Source organism: Tenebrio molitor, chromosome 7 (genome assembly GCF_963966145.1).
Source record: "Tenebrio molitor chromosome 7, icTenMoli1.1, whole genome shotgun sequence".
Taxonomy (NCBI): domain Eukaryota; kingdom Metazoa; phylum Arthropoda; class Insecta; order Coleoptera; family Tenebrionidae; genus Tenebrio; species Tenebrio molitor.
In genome coordinates, this window is record NC_091052.1 from 2,914,751 (window position 1) to 2,932,781 (window position 18,031).

General features: G+C 33.6%; 4 protein-coding genes across 9 annotated transcripts; 1 reads left to right on the forward strand and 3 right to left on the reverse strand.

The window, feature by feature from the left end:
* Positions 1-4,228: 4,228 nt before the first annotated feature.
* Smu1 (Smu1 spliceosomal factor) lies at positions 4,229-6,362 on the reverse strand. The gene is made up of 9 exons (XM_069052693.1): positions 6,220-6,362; positions 5,955-6,165; positions 5,789-5,903; positions 5,316-5,734; positions 5,020-5,243; positions 4,869-4,970; positions 4,637-4,820; positions 4,425-4,577; positions 4,229-4,374 (listed from the first exon to the last, which is right to left on the reverse strand). The coding sequence occupies exons 1-9, from the start codon at positions 6,243-6,245 to the stop codon at positions 4,276-4,278; spliced, it is 1,533 nt and encodes a 510-aa protein (XP_068908794.1). The 5' UTR covers positions 6,246-6,362; the 3' UTR covers positions 4,229-4,275.
* A 116-nt stretch (positions 6,363-6,478) lies between these two features.
* Positions 6,479-10,267, forward strand: LOC138134427 (zinc finger protein 260-like). Its single transcript, XM_069052692.1, has 8 exons — positions 6,479-6,612; positions 6,660-6,966; positions 7,016-7,198; positions 8,941-9,119; positions 9,171-9,510; positions 9,563-9,691; positions 9,743-9,927; positions 10,018-10,267. Exons 1-8 carry the CDS (start codon positions 6,505-6,507, stop codon positions 10,213-10,215), a joined length of 1,629 nt encoding a protein of 542 aa, XP_068908793.1. The 5' UTR covers positions 6,479-6,504; the 3' UTR covers positions 10,216-10,267.
* On the reverse strand, positions 10,210-15,834 carry LOC138134426 (V-type proton ATPase 21 kDa proteolipid subunit c''-like). Of its 4 annotated transcripts, XM_069052687.1 has the most exons (13): positions 15,671-15,834; positions 15,382-15,619; positions 14,602-14,861; positions 14,274-14,542; positions 12,041-12,217; positions 11,853-11,986; positions 11,699-11,789; positions 11,454-11,646; positions 11,205-11,324; positions 10,904-11,059; positions 10,689-10,855; positions 10,520-10,638; positions 10,210-10,467 (listed from the first exon to the last, which is right to left on the reverse strand). In XM_069052687.1, exons 1-13 carry the CDS (start codon positions 15,788-15,790, stop codon positions 10,265-10,267), a joined length of 2,247 nt encoding a protein of 748 aa, XP_068908788.1. In that variant the 5' UTR covers positions 15,791-15,834; the 3' UTR covers positions 10,210-10,264. The 4 variants fall into 4 exon arrangements, with proteins under 4 accessions (XP_068908788.1, XP_068908789.1, XP_068908792.1 ...); XM_069052688.1 differs by lacking the exons at positions 14,274-14,542; positions 14,602-14,861; positions 15,382-15,619; positions 15,671-15,834 and having other exon boundaries at positions 12,046-12,185; XM_069052691.1 differs by lacking the exons at positions 10,210-10,467; positions 10,520-10,638; positions 10,689-10,855; ... (7 more) ...; positions 15,382-15,619; positions 15,671-15,834 and adding exons at positions 12,307-13,243; positions 13,302-13,381 and having other exon boundaries at positions 14,274-14,416.
* An 81-nt stretch (positions 15,835-15,915) lies between these two features.
* On the reverse strand, positions 15,916-17,621 carry gfzf (GST-containing FLYWCH zinc-finger protein). Of its 3 annotated transcripts, none has more exons than XM_069052694.1 (6): positions 17,465-17,621; positions 17,078-17,224; positions 16,967-17,025; positions 16,463-16,604; positions 16,288-16,405; positions 15,916-16,232 (listed from the first exon to the last, which is right to left on the reverse strand). In XM_069052694.1, exons 2-6 carry the CDS (start codon positions 17,216-17,218, stop codon positions 15,997-15,999), a joined length of 696 nt encoding a protein of 231 aa, XP_068908795.1. In that variant the 5' UTR covers positions 17,219-17,224; positions 17,465-17,621; the 3' UTR covers positions 15,916-15,996. The 3 variants fall into 3 exon arrangements, with proteins under 3 accessions (XP_068908795.1, XP_068908796.1, XP_068908797.1); XM_069052695.1 differs by having other exon boundaries at positions 17,414-17,545; XM_069052696.1 differs by lacking the exon at positions 17,465-17,621 and adding an exon at positions 17,323-17,341.
* Positions 17,622-18,031: the final 410 nt, after the last annotated feature.

The window sequence follows — 18,031 nt, forward strand, 5'->3', positions numbered from 1 at the left end:
TCAGAAAATATGTTTTTGTTTTCAGCTGCAACATATCTTTTTTTGGTTAGGTATAACATCTTTTGTAAAACCAAACAGACATTGTGCACAATAAATAATGTAAGAACAAGAACATTATTAGAATTTATTTCAAATAATAGTAGGTATTAAGTCTATTATTTTCTTCTAGATACAACCGCAGTATTTGTAAACTATTTATTTAAAAATAAAATGCGTTTCATCATCATCGAATTTGCAGAGTACAGTGGCGAAAAATTTCAATAATTTTCTTCTTGAAATCCAAATTTTTTTTTAAGAAAATGTAAAATAAGAATTATACCTTATAATAATCTTGAAGATATTAAAAAAAAACAATTTCCTGTTTTCCGATATACCTATACGCCTGTAATCAAAATACACGTAAATATTTAAACACGTAGTACGAGTAAGTACTGAAGACTCCCGCGTCAATGGAAAAATATGAGTTTTTTGAAAAACGAAAGGATACGTGAACAAATAGCATGGAAATTTAGACAATAAATTGTGGACGCGTCTTGGTGTCATTGTAGAAATCATAAACGTAATAGTAAAGAAAAAGCGAACTTTCGCTTTTTGCACGCTTCATACACTTTTTGTATGACAAAAAAGGATCTTCTTATCAGAGGTTGGGTTGGCGTAAGTCAGTTATTAGTTGCAGCCCGCAAACGGTGTAGTGTAGCAGTGTATCAATAATAATATTGGTGTATTTGTTATTACAGTGTTTTTCTTTTGGTATTCCCCTTTTGTCAATTGCATTTCACTATTTCTCAAAACTATTTCCTATCTCTATTAAATGTCGAAGTGACGTAAATATGAAATAGTTTTGAGAAATAGTGAAATACAATTGACAAAAGAGGAAAACCAAAAGAAAAACAGTGTAAATCGATCCAAGAATGGAAGAAGCAGCCCAGGTAGGAGTTTCACACAATATGTAAGTATGCGGCACTTTAAAAGAACAAGTCTTTCATGATTACCACGTACAAAAAGTACAAGCCCTGCAACCAGGAGATGAGGTGCGGCGACAACAGTTTTGTGAACAACTGCTGGGAAAATTTGTACAACAACCAGAATTTTTACGTGTTATTTTATTTACCGACTAGCTGACCCGACAGACGTTGTCTTGTGCAATCCAAATTTCAATAAATTTGTTTGTGATCGTTTTGTGAATTTGTGAAAAGCTATTGGAAGTAAAAATGAGAAATTTTACATGCAAGGTGAATTCTATCGGAAGTACACTGCTGAAATGCTGGAAATGTGTTCTTCCATTAAATTTGAAATCATAATGAATCTCGAGGTGCATATCGAACAAAAAAAAAATTAAATGAATCAATCAAATATGTCGTTCCAATCGTCAGTTATTTATTATGATCGAGAGTGCATACAAAAGTTATAATTCTTGCAGTTTGTCGGAATTTTCCAACTTTCCTTTGTAATTGTCCCGATTTTTTTTCCTGAAGACTTTTCCAAGACTATAACAAACCAAACAAAAAAAGAATTACGCATATCCATCACAAAAATCCCATAGAAAAAAGCACTTTCAGTTTTTCCCGAATTTTCCGGTCAACATTTCAAATTTTTCTTTCCCTAAAAAACCTTATTCGGACTATTACGAACATTAAAAAAAATTTGCCAAATCGGTTTATCAGTGTAATTGTTCCGATTTTTTTTTTTTTTTGAAAACTTTTCCGAGACCTAACGAACAAAAGAAAAAAAGAATTACGCATATCCATCGTTCCAATCCTGAGTTATTGTCTTCAATTCATACAAAAATCCCATAGAAAAAAGCACTTTCAATTTTTTCCCGAATGTTCCAATTTTCCGAGCAACTTTTCCATTTTTTCCCCATCATAAAAACCTTATTCGGAGTATCACGAACTTAAAAAAAAAAGAATTAGCCAAATCGGTCCAGCCGTTCTCAAGTGATGCGCTTACCAACAAACAGCATTTCATTTTTATTATACATATACAGAGTGTCTCAGCTAAGACTTTCGAGCCTAAAATCCCGGTTCTCTGCAAACGGATTTTTATGAAATTTAAAATAAGTACAGATACATATTTTAGACGGTGAAGGTTCAATTAGTAATAATAAAATTACCTCAAGTTAAAAAATGTAATTTTAACACGTGTTTGCTTTAGTGAAAATTAAGTGCAATTATATACCTATGTATTATTATATTGTTAAACATTAAAAAATAGGTGTCTAGACAAACAATTAACTTCGCTCGTCTGATTCAACGAAAAGATTAGATTTTGTTGTTAAAAATTTAATCTAAATTTTGAAGATATTTGCAACAATTGATTAAAAGTTGCCAAGCAACATTTTGTACGCCCCTTAAAATCTGTCAAAAGTGGGCGCGCTTCATTAGAAAAGTCAAATTGTGTAAATTTATTTGAAGACGCAGGAGGCGTACGTAAACTAAATTATCTTGCTAAAATATCCCGATCGTGTTTTAGTCCTTTATGGAAGAATTAAAGCATCCAGTATAATAAATTACGTCCAAATGTTGTCTTTTCCTTTGTGTTTGAAAGGTTTTTCTAACCTCTTTCGATAAACGTCAAATATGGCACCTGCGTTTGTGCGAACCACGGCCTCCTAGATATGACAAGAGACAAGTCTCTTATCCGGCCCTGCGCGTCAGCAAAATGTTTGTGATTTCGAAATGACATTTAACGGGAGTACCTAAGCTCCCTCTTTTGAATCGAAGTTAAAAGCACAAAAATGTGTAATATTGGTTGCATACTTTTTTTTAACTCAAATCAAGCATTAAACCCTTGTTAATCGTTGCAGTACCTCTTTTATTAAATTTTACAGTGTGTAGTTTTCGTTGTTCTTGTTTTCTAATTGCATAAATGGCAAAAAAAAAGTTGTTAAAAAAATTAATGCTAGTAGGCAACCAATCGTGCACCGTACCGCAGCGCACTCTTCAAAACAAAAATAATGCCTTGAACTACGAATGCGCACGGCCGGATAGACTAAAAGTCTATCGTTATATCTAGGAGGCCGTGGTGCGAACAGAGTGACCAAAATTCGGCGACAGTGCGCTTTTATTTCATACGCGTCTACGTATTTGCATCTGCAGCCACGTTTAACAGTTTTTTTTTCTTGGAAGCCAGACGTCTTTCAAAGACGAGTTTCTCCTTACAGCATTTTTTATGGACGGTCAATTTTTTGATATAAATTTACAGTGATTCAACATTTTAAAAAGGCATGTAAAAATTACGTCTTTAAAACTTGGGTTATTGATTGCATTAATGGGATTTTACTTTTCACCGTCTAAAATATCTGCATTTTAAATTTCGCAAAAATCCGTTGGAAAATAACCGAGATATTACGCTCGAAAGTCTTAGCTGAGACACCTTGTAGATGAGGGAGGATTTTGACCGCCAAGATCTCCGGATTTAATTGCTTGTGATTTTTTAATGGGGGCATTTAAAACAGCCAGTCTATAGCCAGCCAATAAATTCGGTAGAAGAACTACTTAATTGCCGTGCCAGTCGTGGCAGCTAATGCCCAAATTCGGGAAGATCGCGTCTTATTACTCATCATCACGGTCCGGACGAAATAGTACCGGACAAGTCGACCAGTACAACTTTGCGTAATCCCTCGCTCGCACATAAACACGATTCAGCTGGTTCCCTGTTATTGAAAGCGAACGAGCTGAATCGTCTTTATGTGCGAGCGAGGGATTACCCAAAGTTGTACTGGTCGACTTGTCCGGTACTATTTCGTCCGGACACTGCTCATCATGTATGAAGGACAATATTTTCAGCATTTACTGTGAATAAAGTACGCTAAAAGTAAAAGTGTTTGTCCGGTTTTTCGAGAGAATTCAGTGTCAGTGTCAAATTTCTTGCGTGGTAATAGTTTTCTTTGTGGCTTTTTTTTATGTTTCACTTTCGTTTGGTCTACATTAGCGGCAACCACTTGCTGGAATGAAGTGAATTTTGAATACGCAATTTTAGCCATCGCAAATCGTCTTCAAACATCTTGGTGGTTTACGGCTTAAAATATTTCCGCATATTTTGATTACACCTGGATTAAGCCGATTCTAACGACGACATTAAATAGGTACCACAAATGATCTCCATACTTTAAATTTCTGAAAGGTGGATAAATATCAAGATGACACATCTAAACATTTTTACCTCGTTTATTAACGTGTAATGTGTTTTGTGTTTATTATTATATTAAAGCAATAAAAATAAACAGTTTCCGATTGTATGATTTATTTCTTAACTCTAAATAATGAAAAAAATTTATGGTTTCCAAAGTCGGACAAGTCCATCTTCACTGTAAGAACATATTAAATTCTGGTGAGGGTGATGAGCAATTCCTATGACATCTTTTTCGTGAATCTAAAAATACGCATATAAAGACCTTGCAGCAACTTCTCAAAAAAACTCACATTCAATGTCCTTTCCAGCTTCCCGGAATTTGTTGAAAAACAGTACAAGACTAAATCCTCGCCCACGCAATAAATCCAATCACCTCTTGGTGAAACTGTAGAACATACAAAATCGCCTCCTTCGCGTTTACCGCTTGAAAATGATCTTACAATCTGACAATTTGTTGTACTTAGTGGTGTGAAAGCATTTTTTATAAGAAATGACAGTTTACCTGACCCTGAAGATTCATGATTACAACAGTGTTACTGCGATTACATACAACGAAGTGTTCTGGATTTTTTGCAAAATTATGTATGTTATTTACAGTTGTATCTCCTGCTCCTAGCGATTTAAACGTATTGATACATTCGGAAGCTCTAATACTCCATACTTTGACGGTTCCATCAGATGAAGCGCTAATAATATTTTATTAAACCTAGCCACGTCACATAAAATTGAGTTACCTTAAAATATTGTGACCGTCTTGCGTGAATATCACTTCATTAACGAACGAAGTGTGACCTCTGAATTCTTTTAATATTTTTCCAGATTTAAGACCGTGCAATCTAAAATTTCTCTCGTTACAAGTTGCGCTATTTAAAGAAGAAAAAATACCTTATAGAATGGTCAAAAGAAGCGCTAAGCACTTGACTGTTATCCCTAGAGAACTGTAAACATGTGATACCCTTAGTGTGGGCTTTTTCAATTTTACGCAAACATTGCCCAGAACTGATCCTCCAAACTTTTATTCGACCTGTTTGTGATCCTGTGACCAACATTTCACTATCGCGTGAAAATGCCATGCATAAAACTGCATGTTCCATCATCATAAAATTCTCCTTTATAAAAAAAAAATTGTGACCACAATTTTTTCAGATATTTGGAATAATCGTTAACAGATTAATTTTTACCTGTGCCTGATACTTCAAATCTTTTCGAATTTTCCCTGTAGTAAAATTCCACACTTCAATAATGCCATCAATGCTCCCAGTAACAAGATACTGTCCATCTGGTGAAAACCGTGCGCATTCCACATGTGATTTTTGGCCAAACTTAATTTGTTTAGCCATCTGAGTGGGAAACTGCTCATCTTCTTGGTCTCGAATGGCAGCTTTTCCGCGGAACAAATCTATGGTGGTGCCTGGGGGTAGCAACCCTTGATGTTGTTGCCATTTCAAAGCTTGGCCAAGCAACGCTAAAAGACGCGATGACGGCACCACCGATACTTCGCCTGAAAGCGCATGAGCAATAGCAGCGCGACGTTTTTCTTTGCTGCTGCCATCAGGATAAGCCTCTCTGGGGTCAAAATAAGAACGAGCAAGCAAGTTTTCTATTACAAAAAAAAAATCAAATTATTTTTTACAAAACACCAAATTAGCAATACCCAAATGAATGTAACGTTCTGGTTCATTTTGTTTCATCATTATCATGGGGTCAGTCTGCCTTAACAGCGACCTAGCAGCTCCAAGTTCTCTCAATTCAATTAGTTCTAGGACAATCTACAAATAGCTTCAATGCAGAAAAACATAACTACAATGTTAGTGTTATACCTGCTCATATAAGTCAATCAATTTTTTATCTGGAAGCTTTAATGATTGAATAGCTTTTAGAACTGTGTCCCAGTGGCCATTATTTATGTCTGCACAAAAACCATCAACACTATCAACAGTGTTCAATGTTACTCCCGTTTCTTCTTGCAATGTATTGAGAGTTTTAAATAAATTTGATTCTTTCAAGTATTGCTGAATGAGTCGAATAACGCTAGAAAAAATTCAAATGAAAAAAAGTGTTTGTTAGGTTATGGTTCGCACTTACTCCGCCGATTCGATTTCGATGGACATTTTCTTGAAGCTTTTATCTTATTCTTTATAATACAAATGCTTCGGTGATTTGTAAAATACAAGGTCTTTCTAAATCTAGATGAAAACTTTCACCAAAGCTGATCACAATATTTACCATTACAGAACACGGCAAATTGGTTCAGTTGGTTGTGTTTGCAACTTGCAACGTCAAATCAATAGCGAAACAACATAACCTAACAAAAGATTTAAAGTGAATAATTTGTTTTCCTTGAAAAGAAGTGACCAAGAGAACTTCAAAATGAAGCTCGATAAAATCTGTAGAACTTGTTTGTTAGAGAAAGCAGGTTTGAAGCCTTTGTTTGGGGCTTGCGTTGCAAACATGTTAATGTCGTGCGCTTCAATTCAGGTAGGGCTTCAGGTTTTGGAAGATTTCTTAGTAAAGGCTTTATTTAGGTAATTGAAGGCGACGGTCTTCCTTGTCAAATCTGCACACAATGTTTGCAAATGGTCAACAGGGCCTACAGTTTTAAGCAGCAGTGTGAAAAATCAGATGCTTCATTGCGCCAGTATATAAATACTCTAGATTTACAAACAGTTTCGTTACAAAACGAATCCAATATTATAATTAGTGACATGAAAGCAGACCAGTTATTTGGTAGCAGTGAAGTTCTTCAACAGTCATCAATTTTTCAAGACATTTTTAATGATGCTACATCACATTCCTTGGTCGATAATTTTACAAATCAGAACGCTAGTACCGGTATTTAAATCGTTTATCATAACAGGAGACATTGGTAGTTTGCTTTTAGTTGTTTCAGATCTTGCAGAAACAATGCAAAGCTTACAAACCATCGCAGAACAATGTTTGCCTGAAACATGGGAAACTGATACACAAATAATGTCTTGTCACAGTAATTCACAAGAAACCAATTGCAGCACATTTGACTTGACTAATTTGTATCGCTGCCAGTTTTGCGAGGATATATTTAAGGGTAAGTCAGAACTGAAACTTTCAATGGATTGGTAAAATTCATTGTTATTATTTACAAGTTTCCTTAATATATACAGGGTGTATCTGAAATAGTACAATAATTTTAACTGGTAACAGAACTCGTTAAATATAACAACTCAAAGTAGTTATTTACGAACCAAGTGCGGGAAGACGATGTTCCCGCATGAGCGCATTTTTTAAAGCACGAACGACGAAGGAGCGAGTGCCTTTAATTAATGCGCGAATGAGCGGAAGATGTCTTCACGCAAATGGTTGGTACTATGGCGGCCACAAAATTTTGGCCGTCACTTTCTTGACATTCAAGAAAAGTGTAAATAAACCTTTAGGAATCGTAACCCTACTTTCGATTCTTGTCATTTTGACAATCAATTTAAACTGTTTGAAGCTCAGATATTCAAAAAATCCGACATGAATGAACAAAATTAGAGCAATGGAATGCAATGGAATTCTGTAGTTCTTGCGTCGTTTTACTTCGAAATGTACAAGTTCCACGACGAAATTCCGATTCGCACTTAGTTTTTCGTGATCCTACACAGTTGCGAGCGAAAAAACGTATTTAGAGGAAAGTTAGCGTCTTGGAACCTGGAATTCTGTAATTCTTGCGTCGTTTTACTTCGAAATGTACAAGTTCCACGACGAAATTCCGATTCGCACTTAGTTTTTCGTGATCCTACACAGTTGCGAGCGAAAAAACGTATTTAGAAGAAAGTTTGCGTCTTGGAACCTGGAATTCTGTAATTCTTGCGTCGTTTTACTTCGAAATGTACAAGTTCCACGACGAAATTCCGATTCGCACTTAGTTTTTCGTGATCCTACAAGTTTTAACGTTTATAATCAAGACGGTAATCATGATGATAATAAAGTACGGATTACAATATTTTTTTTTTAATTGACAGACAATGACGGCCAAAATTTTTTGGCCGGCATAGTACAATATTTTTTGTACGAACATTAAATTAAAATATTTTGTCATTTTACCTCCTTTAATTTCACGAGCCGTTTACCATCTCTGTATTTATTAAATAAACTTTTCATTTCATTTAGAAAAAATCGACCGTGAATAGAATAATGAATGAAGTAGTGAGAAATGAAAAGTTGTTAGGTTCCTAATCGCTTTCCATTGTTTTTTCTTAAATGCAACTGAAAAAAGCAGACTGTTTTTTATTTGGAGCTACCAAGAAATGAAAATTATTTTTATTTGGTGTCGTAATAAAGTGTGTAAATACCAAACGAATCAATATGTTTTCACTTTCACTTACATTCATTTTTTGTGGGTTTATTCTTTTTATTAGAATAATGCACAATAATAGATGATTTTTAAAACGCTTCAGGGCAATTTTTCCCCAAATAGGTACTAAACTTATTGGTTATGCTTGACGAGTTTTATTACCACTTAAAATTATTGTATACCCATTTCTGATTCTATTAAAGTACTATCGGTGGACATAAAAAACTGGGACAAACATCAAATTTGTATAAAGTCAAAATTCAAAAATATACATTGTGTAAATTTGGCTTTTTACAAATAAGGTTATGAAAATTATGACATATTGTCAAAAACATCAAGTTAAAGTTCAGTTCTTTAATGACAATTTTAATTTTGAGTGACAATTCAAAAGTCTGAGACACAATGAGCAAATTTTGGATGTCCCAGCTTTTAATGTCCACCGATAGTACCTGCTAATTTATGACACTTAAAATTTGGAGGAATCTAAATTACAGATGAATGGACCCTTGGAGAACATATGAAAATACATACAGGCCAAAATAAGTATTTTTGCTCAATATGTGGGAAAGGGTGTACTACACCAGCACTATTAGATAAACATATTATGGAGCATTCCATTGAGAAAAACAATTCAGGAGAGAAAAAAAATTGCAGTAATAGTTTTATGTGTAATGTAATGATTGACAACTTGTTAGTATTTTTAATTATGACTGAATACTTTTAGATATGTGATAGAACATTCAATGAACAAAAGTTTCTGAAAAAACATTTGAAAGAGATTCATTTCAGTAACATTGACGATTTAAATGACAACGAAAGAAAGCACGTTTGTACGATTTGTAGTAAGAGTTACAAGCAAAATAAATTGCTTGTGATGCATATGAGGTCGCATACAGGTGAGAGGCCTCTAAGTTGTGAAGTTTGTGGAAGAACTTTTGCATTACCCAGTTCATTATATAAACACAGAAATATACATTGCACCGAAAAAAAATATGGTTGTAACATCTGCGGTAAAAAATTTAATCAATCATCTAATCTGACAGCTCATTTGCGTACACACACTGGTAAGGATTTCCAATACCTATGATGCTCACTTAAAACAGTAACATTTGTTAGGGGAGAAACCATATATTTGTAATTTATGTGGGAAAGCTTGTGCTTCCAGCATCAATCGAGATATTCACATGCGGACTCATACTGGTGAAAAACCGTACAAATGTGGACGGTGTAACAGTGCTTTTGCAAGTAGGTGTACCTTGTAGTAGTGATAACTGTGTTTGGATAAAATATTTTTAGCGAGTACTCAATTGAAAAAGCACACAACCAAACATACAGGGGAACGACCCTACCATTGTTGGCAGTGTGGTAAATCGTTCAGACAAAAAGAAACCAGAGATACACACGTGCGTTACCACACCGGTGAAAGACCGTACGCTTGCACACTATGCCCTAAAAAGTACATTGCAGCAAGTCATTTAAGGGTAAATTGCACTGTTATTAAGGCACCTGTTGTGATCGTCTTTATTTATTTTTTTGGGACAAATGTAGAAAAAAATATTTCTTTATTTCAGGTTCACATGAAAAACCACAATAACGAAAGGAAACATCATTGCCACATTTGTATGAAAAAATTCGTAGAAGCACGAATTTTAAAAAGTCATATTTTGACACACACTGGTCAGAAACCGTACTCGTGCGAGTATTGCGGCAGTCAGTTTTCACAGTCAGGATCTCTTAATAATCACATAAAGAATAGACATAGGCAATAATAAAAAAAAAAATGTATAAAATCGTGGAATTATAAACATGTGCATTACATTATTTTGTCTCAGTATTATTGGGGCTTATCGAAATTCTAGGTTTGGGTGGTATTGGTGGCCTAACTTCGAAAGGAGGTTGTGGTATTGGCGGAGCTTTATTTGGTATGTCTACGGTTTGAAGCTCCATAAGATGCAGTACCACATCCATCTCAGTTAAATCATCAAGTTCGTTCTTATAATAGGTACTTCGTTTGTCTGAGCCTGCAAAAATACAAAATACAGAATAATGGTTTAGAAAAGTAAACGCACATACCTAATAATAAATTTAACGCATCCAACCAATAGCTTGCAGTTTTTCTATCTGCTGCTTTAAAATTAATATAATCATCGTTTTTAATTACGACGGATAATGCAAGTTGAGGATCTTTTACGCTACACATGTAACAATTGTTATTCAGTTGGTTGATAACGTGAATACGTACCTGTTATTATTAACATGAGGACAAGCTTTTCCCTCAATAACATGAGTAATGTCTTGCAGAGAATATGCTGTTACGGGTCCTGAAGTGTTTGTTTTTGCATCGTAGTCATTAATTAGTAAATCTCTCCGGTTAGTAGAGAGCTTGGCTTTAAAGTTCCCATTTATTTTCTAAAAGTCACACAATTAAACCAAATTTTTACCAAAAAATGATTGCACCTTATCGTTAAATTTCGGGAACATTGTACCATTCTGAATATAGCGAATGCGTTGGTCGTAAACAATTTTTTCGTTGAATTTAGAAAAACGCTCTTTTAATATTTGCACGCTTGGATGAGTTTTAAGTAGATCTTTCAGTTTCTCCTTTTTTTCGTTCTAAAAACATATTGCAAGTTATATCTGATGTACCTACTTTTTTCTTCGTGAAAACAAGATTATGAAATTTAATGTTGGGCGTTTTTATACATGTGAAAATGTTATTTGTGTTAGATTTTTAGATAATTGTATGAATGTGGGCTACCTGCCATACGTCTACGACGTTTTTGTAATCAGTTTCGATCATCTTCTTTGTTAACATTTTAAAATCCATTGGTTTTGATTCTAGAACAAGTCTGACTTGCTTTCCCAAGACGTTGATTACCTGAAAGATTCTCTTACAACTTCGCTTTGATATTATATATTATACGTAACAGTTATAACACAATTCATTCATGTTAAAAAGTAAATTTATTAAGGTCACTCAGTTCAAACTTTTTGAAAAACTACGTACTTTTTCGTAGTCCTGTACGGTAGAAGCTTTCATTTCCCGTCTGGTCTTTGAGAGTAACCACATAGTCCGTGAAAAAAGTTCAAAAAAGAATGGTGTTTTAGACGAACAAGTAAAAATAGTTGGCTGATAACATGTACTGCTCTTGTCTGGCTCCGTTCCAATATGTAGAATTTTCGTCAACATTTTTACAACTCTTCAATGAAAGATTATAATATGTGTAAAGTTGTTTTTGATTTATGCTTTACCTCTCACTTGATGCCAAAATACCAATTTCGTAGGCATGTTCTTCAACTTGGCTTTGATAAAAATTTTTGTAATGATATTTTTTGTAATGTGCTAACAAACAAAAACGTGTTTAATCAATTATAGTGAATTTTTTAATTTAATAAAATTACTCACTGAGAGCTTCAATTGTTAGTAGACTGGGTTTCAAAGATTCAAGATCTACACTTTCACTTGTTGCAGTACTCCGAATTCTGTTTGAAAGGCGTGACGCTTCGCTATTTCTAGACGACATAGAAGCTAGAGAAATTCTACAAAAATCAATTAATTAAATGCCACATCCAATAAATTTTAAGTTGATTTACCTTACATCGTCATGATCTAATAAATTATCGATAGAAGCGGTTTTGTTTTTCATAGCACTGTCGTCGAAATCCATTAATAGAGTCATTTTTTTGACTTCACTAGGAAGTTCAAATTCATCAAGTGCAAAAAGGTCTGGTTGATCAGTTATTGTAATTGCAAGAGCTTCTGCATAAATGCTAAAAGAGGTATAAAATTTTAGTAGTAGCATATTTTCGAGGATTTCGTTGTAAGAGGATTGATTTAATCTTAGAAAAATAAAAACTAGTTTTCGATAAATTGTATATTACAGATATGCAACCAAATATACATTCGTCATAGTAACGATAACTTTTACATTTTTTTGAATGTCATGTAAGAACCCATAACAAAAAATGAATCAATATATTTCGACACGTAGTTTTAGTAAATCTTAACTATAATAAAAGTCCTATTTTAACTCTACTGACTACTATTAATATTAAATAAATTTATAATTATACATAATATATACATAACAAATTAAGTTTACATTCAGTAACACACAAAAGTTACACTTACAAGAAAACAGCTTAAGAGGACTTATCACCCATAGATACCTTAGAGACCATATAAATGCCAACAATTAAACCAAAGAGACCTATAGCACTGCCAAAAATTTCAACAATCAAAATTTTGACAAACAATGCTGCATTTGCTGCATCAGCTAGAGCAGCTCCAGAGCCAACAATGCCAACAGCAATTCCACAGAATAAATTTACCAATCCAACTGCCACTCCAGCTCCAAACATCAAATAGCCAGCAAGCCAATTTCTGCTCCTTATATCAGTATTTGCCATAACCTTGGAGAAAGTAAATTCTTCCAAATAACCAGACAACACTATAGCAGTGATGAGACCATAAATAGCAACAGCCTCACAGAAAATAACAGAAATCAAATTTTTGGTCTTGATACGTGGAGCTTTCACACCTCCACCAATAATACTGACTCCTGTTGTGTGAATACCAACAGCAGCTCCAACTACTGACAAGGCAACAGATAAACCTATACCAATAGTGGCCCACATGTAAGGAGATGTGTTCTCTAAAAACCATCCTATGCTGATCCTTTCACCCTTTCCTGTCAAGACATGGTAAAGGGTTAAAATTGTAATAACTAGTGTTGAAGTTCCCACAAAGGTGTAGCCCAAAATTGCTTTCATTTTCTTGAATCTGGTAAACGCCCACTGTTTTTAAAACATCTTATTTATGATAAATTTTGTGATAATGTATAATTCACTTTACCTGGGATATTCAAAGAACTTTCTGGCTTATGTGCACACACCAAGCAATTTTTTTCTACTATGGAGAGCGAAGTCAGGTGTCTGAAATGGTAATAATTGAACTCACGTGAGCGCAACCTTATTAAATAGTAAATTTTACCAAACAAGAAGTTGACATACAAGACGTTTCAGATTCGAAATCAATACTTACTTTTCAACACAAGTAAATGATGACAACTAAATTTCGATATCCCAGAAAATTTATTATAATAACACTAAATCTTAACACCAATTGTAAATTTTAATTTGTTCGTATTGACGTTAACGTCAATTTAACACAAATTTGCGGAAGTCGATAAAGTAGAAATTTACAAATCGTAGCTTCGATGGTCGCATGACCAGTGGCGTAGCAAACGATTTTAAGAAATAATTACCTAATTAAAAAAACTAAATAATTTATGAATTATTTGTGCTTTTAAAATATCAAGACTCGAATAAAACCAAACGAAAGTTTTAGAAATAACAATTATATAAATCATAATTTTAGAATTAGATGTTGAAGTCTTTTATTTGTATGTAGCAAGACTGATTTTTTTTTTGAAGACATTAAGCAGATTATTACATTTAATATATACACGAATTATCGATACACTCATGCAAAATTTCCAACAGGAATTGGTTGCATGTTGATAAAAATACTTTTAAACCTTGAATAGCAGGAAATGCGTAAAACGTAATCTAGAGTTTGGGTAAGGAAATTGATCAGCTGAGACACTAACTGTAAATTATGTGACCTATATTAAACTCAGTACAATTCCGAACACAGTTATTTGATTTTGTAAATCCATGTAGTCATACATCTTTCAGATTTAAAAAAGTTGCTCTTAAGACAAAAATCAGAATCAAATAAGAATCTCCCAGCTTTGAGGCAATATTGGTGTTTATTTTGATAATTGCGCAGTTTTTTGGATAAATAAAAGTAATACGGTCTTACCTCAGTAAAAAAGTTTGACAAATGTAGAGCTCGTGGGCCAAAATTTTATCAACTTTTTTATTATTAACATTCCCTGATGCAATAATATGTTGATAAATATTTTCTCGATGTTTCCTCAGATTTAATTCTTTGATCAGTTGCTGGCGTTTTTCTCCTTTACAAGATCTAATTAAACTATTTATAGCTAACAAGGCGCCATACTGTATCTCTGGAGCCATTACTTTTTTTATGTGCTCCGTTAAATTTTCTATAGATATTTCTGTGATTATCTAAAATTGATACAAGAAAATTCAGGTGCTGTATAACATTCGATTAAATAATTAATTACCTCTTCCTTCAGTTGTGCAAAATTGGGATTTCGATGACACAATACTTTATGGATAACAGACAATGCATATTTGATTAATTCAAGATGGGTACTATGTTTAATAAAGGATATAACTTTTCTCAAAAGCTGTGATGACATTTCGTTAAGGTAATGTTTTTGAAAAAGATGTACTATACATATTAAACAAGCCGTAGCTTCCACAACACTCAGCTCTGTGTTTGTGAAGACATCCATTAATTTTATATGTTTTTCGGTTTTTACTAAAACGAAAAAGCGAAATTTATTAAACAGATTTCAAACACCGTAAAAGTGAATAGTTTACCAGCAACAGTTATTTAAATACCAAGGGACATAAGTATAACTTTTTTTTTATCGAACATGGTAGTTTGCATTCCGAGTGACAGACGTGTACCTACATAGTTAAAATACACTACCGAATCTCAAAGTACGAAAGCTAATTTAAATGATATCTGACTTTTGGTTGAATGTTCTAACAGTTCTGACATTTCTTAATGTTTAATGTTAAAAAATAACATTTTGCAATATGTATTTATCTAAAATGTTAATTGACTTATGATTCTCTTTTTGTTTTACTTACGTCCCATGGGACTTTTTGCGAGTGTTTTGCCCGTTACCCATAATAAGTACATGTACCGTAAGTGGTTACGGACCTGGAGTAAAAATAGTTTGCTGGTAGATGGTAGAAAAATACATTATAATCAATACATTCATTCTCTTTGGTTGATCAGGATTAAGTATTTAAGTACGATTGCAACTTACCTATTTCTTTGATAAATTCGGGATCAACACTTAGTTCGTAAAGATCCTGAAAACTCCTTTCTTTGTATTGGCCATCAACATGGTCGAAAATTCTTTTAGTGTAAAAACTAACAGAGAAAGCTAATTGTAAAAAATATCCGTCCTTAATTTCATGAATGTTGTCGTCTGTAATGTAAATATGGAGCACTTTTCCATCGTTAGTGGAAATTAACTTCAATCCGTATACCGACGAGTACTCCTAAAAACAACTCTTCATCACCTACGCTTTCGCTTACGTAAAAATACGCACTTTTCCGAAAACTTTGCAAATACTTTTAACATTTTCCTCTACAGATTTACTCAAATCGATTTCGTGCAACATTTTGTCACTCGACTCTGTAGTTTCAACCGAAACTTTCACTAACGACATTTTTAACACTTTTTCACAACCACATCTAACAAAGTGAAAAAATAAAATGTCGTGCAATATCCTTATCTCTGTGATAACAACTTGGGAGTTGTTTAGTTAGATATTGATTATCTTGCAACAAAAAGTAAACGTGATGTAATGTTTATTTTGTTAAAGAAAATACAAAAATTAAGTGATACAACAAAACACTTTGAAATTGTGCCCTTTCAATTCTTTCTGACTGGATGAATTGGATGATCCATGTGACTCAGATCTGGTGGGTTTTTCTCAAATTCTGCGATTTCTTTCATTCCGCCTTCAACAATTGCCCATAAGTCTGGGTACTCTTTCTTGTATGTGTCGTACCACTTCGAGACTGCTTTATACGAAGAGAAGTCGAAGTTGATGGCTTCCAAGCACATCGTGGCCGTGACCAGTTGAAAATCGGCGATTGTTATGTTGTCTGTAGGAGATGAATCATAAATATGCTGATGTTTTTTAATGGAAAATTGTGTCACCTGTAGCTGCATATTTTGTTCCAGTTCTTTGCAGATATGTGTTGAAGTTATCAAGGGCAATGTAAACTTTTTTCAAGCTAAGAGGCGTTCTGGAATAAGCAAAAAATATGGGAGCCATCTAAAAACAATTATGTATTTAAACACGATATAAGAACTACTCTTAGTTATTACCCACCACATGTTCAGAAATGTAACGGTAATAGGTGGATAGATTAAAACACAATCGGTGATTCACGATTGCCCGAGTTTGCAGATCTTTCGGATAAAGTTTATCATCTTGGCCGTATTTATCTGCCAAATACTGAAGAATGGCGTTGCTGTAATAGGAAATTAAACATTGTTGAAAATAATTTCACATAGGTACTCAATTTATGAATACATATGAAACATTGCTTCAACGAATACTTAGTTATATGTGTATGAATTAATTGTTCAAGGATCAGTTTTAAAAAATGTGATATAACTTTCAAGGTTTCAATGGTTGCCTACGCTGTAAACACATTTGGTTCAGCTGTAAGGGGATTATTCATTCCACCTCTCGGAGGAATCACGTTTTAATTGTGAAATATGTAACTAATAATAACAAATAAACAATCTGAACAACATTTTGGGTTAGCATCTACCAGTACGCGCAAAGTTATAGTTGTAGTAATTATTATTAATTACTGATTAAATGTACCTTTCGCCAAGGTAAAACCCACGGTCATCCAAAACTGGAATCTCTTTCTGGGGGTTTTTCTGCAATAAAATATAATATTACTTACATTATATCTGCTGTTAATTATTTTACCTTTGCATATTCCTCAGTCATGTGTTCTCCTAATCCAAAATCAACATTTATAAGCTTATAGTCAAGATTCAAGGCTTTTAAACATTGCCTTACCGCCAACGAGGGTGGACCATCGGAAACGGAATACAGAGTCAACGACATCTTGAACTAATAGAGAAAAAAATGTTTGTGCTAATGTTTCACATTTGAAATTGTATTAGAATTAGAAATTTATTTTAGAATTTTATTAGAAAAATAGAGCTCACACAAATCAAAGAACAAAATAACAAGACCACTAGAAAGTTGATTTACATATAATTAAAAGGTATAAATATTTTGGGTTTAACAAACGCTCACCCACTGCGGATCTCTTGAAATGTTTCGAGCACACTGTATGTATTTACTTACATGTGGTACAGCAGCTGTAGGAATAACTACTATCAATTCTAAAAAGTTACACGTATAAAACAAAATAGTAGAAAGGAGTTCAAGGTTGTCTTAACAATTTATTCTTTACTGAAGAGCGAGTGGCGCATCGAAACATATGCAACCAGTAATACACCTAGATTGTACACACACATGTGTTACTGAAGTGGGTATTTCCTTTACTACTTTTACTTAGAAAATAAATTCAATGTTGGTTAGGATTTGCTTTTTTGTTGTTAGTTTTGTACTAAAAATGTCATGAATATATCTAAAAAAACGTAAATATTGCGGCAGACGAGCACGTCAATGAAAAACTTGTGGTAGTTTTGAAAACAACCAAATGTGTAAGACTCTCCTTTCTCATTTTAGGCGTGATTTATAAAATATGTGTTACTGCAAGAAGCATAACAGTTATATTATATTTTTTTTTTAATTTTTATTTAATATTGACATTTGGTGGCGTGAGGGGAAATATATGCCGTTCACGATTATTTTAAACACGCAGGAGGCCGCGATATTTTTTTGTTAGATTGGCGTCAGGTCCTGTCA

Coding starts and splice junctions, on each gene's coding strand:
- gfzf (XM_069052694.1), bottom strand. CDS start 17,218: ATGTCGTTGACTCTGTATTCCGTTTCCGATGGTCCACCCTCGTTGGCG. Junction 16,406..16,462: donor GTTACATTTCTGAACATGTG/GTGGGTAATAAC, acceptor AATTGTTTTTAG/ATGGCTCCCATATTTTTTGC. Junction 16,233..16,287: donor AACAAAATATGCAGCTACAG/GTGACACAATTT, acceptor CATCTCCTACAG/ACAACATAACAATCGCCGAT.
- LOC138134426 (XM_069052687.1), bottom strand. CDS start 15,790: ATGTCGTTAGTGAAAGTTTCGGTTGAAACTACAGAGTCGAGTGACAAA. Junction 11,647..11,698: donor ATTTTGGCATCAAGTGAGAG/GTAAAGCATAAA, acceptor CTTTCATTGAAG/AGTTGTAAAAATGTTGACGA. Junction 11,325..11,453: donor CCGTACAGGACTACGAAAAA/GTACGTAGTTTT, acceptor AGAATCTTTCAG/GTAATCAACGTCTTGGGAAA.
- Smu1 (XM_069052693.1), bottom strand. CDS start 6,245: ATGTCCATCGAAATCGAATCGGCGGA. Junction 4,971..5,019: donor TCTTTTGACCATTCTATAAG/GTATTTTTTCTT, acceptor GAGAAATTTTAG/ATTGCACGGTCTTAAATCTG. Junction 4,375..4,424: donor AGCTGGAAAGGACATTGAAT/GTGAGTTTTTTT, acceptor GCGTATTTTTAG/ATTCACGAAAAAGATGTCAT.
- LOC138134427 (XM_069052692.1), top strand. CDS start 6,505: ATGAAGCTCGATAAAATCTGTAGAACTTGTTTGTTAGAGAAAGCAGGT. Junction 9,120..9,170: donor GTAATAGTTTTATGTGTAAT/GTAATGATTGAC, acceptor GAATACTTTTAG/ATATGTGATAGAACATTCAA. Junction 9,692..9,742: donor GTGTAACAGTGCTTTTGCAA/GTAGGTGTACCT, acceptor AAATATTTTTAG/CGAGTACTCAATTGAAAAAG.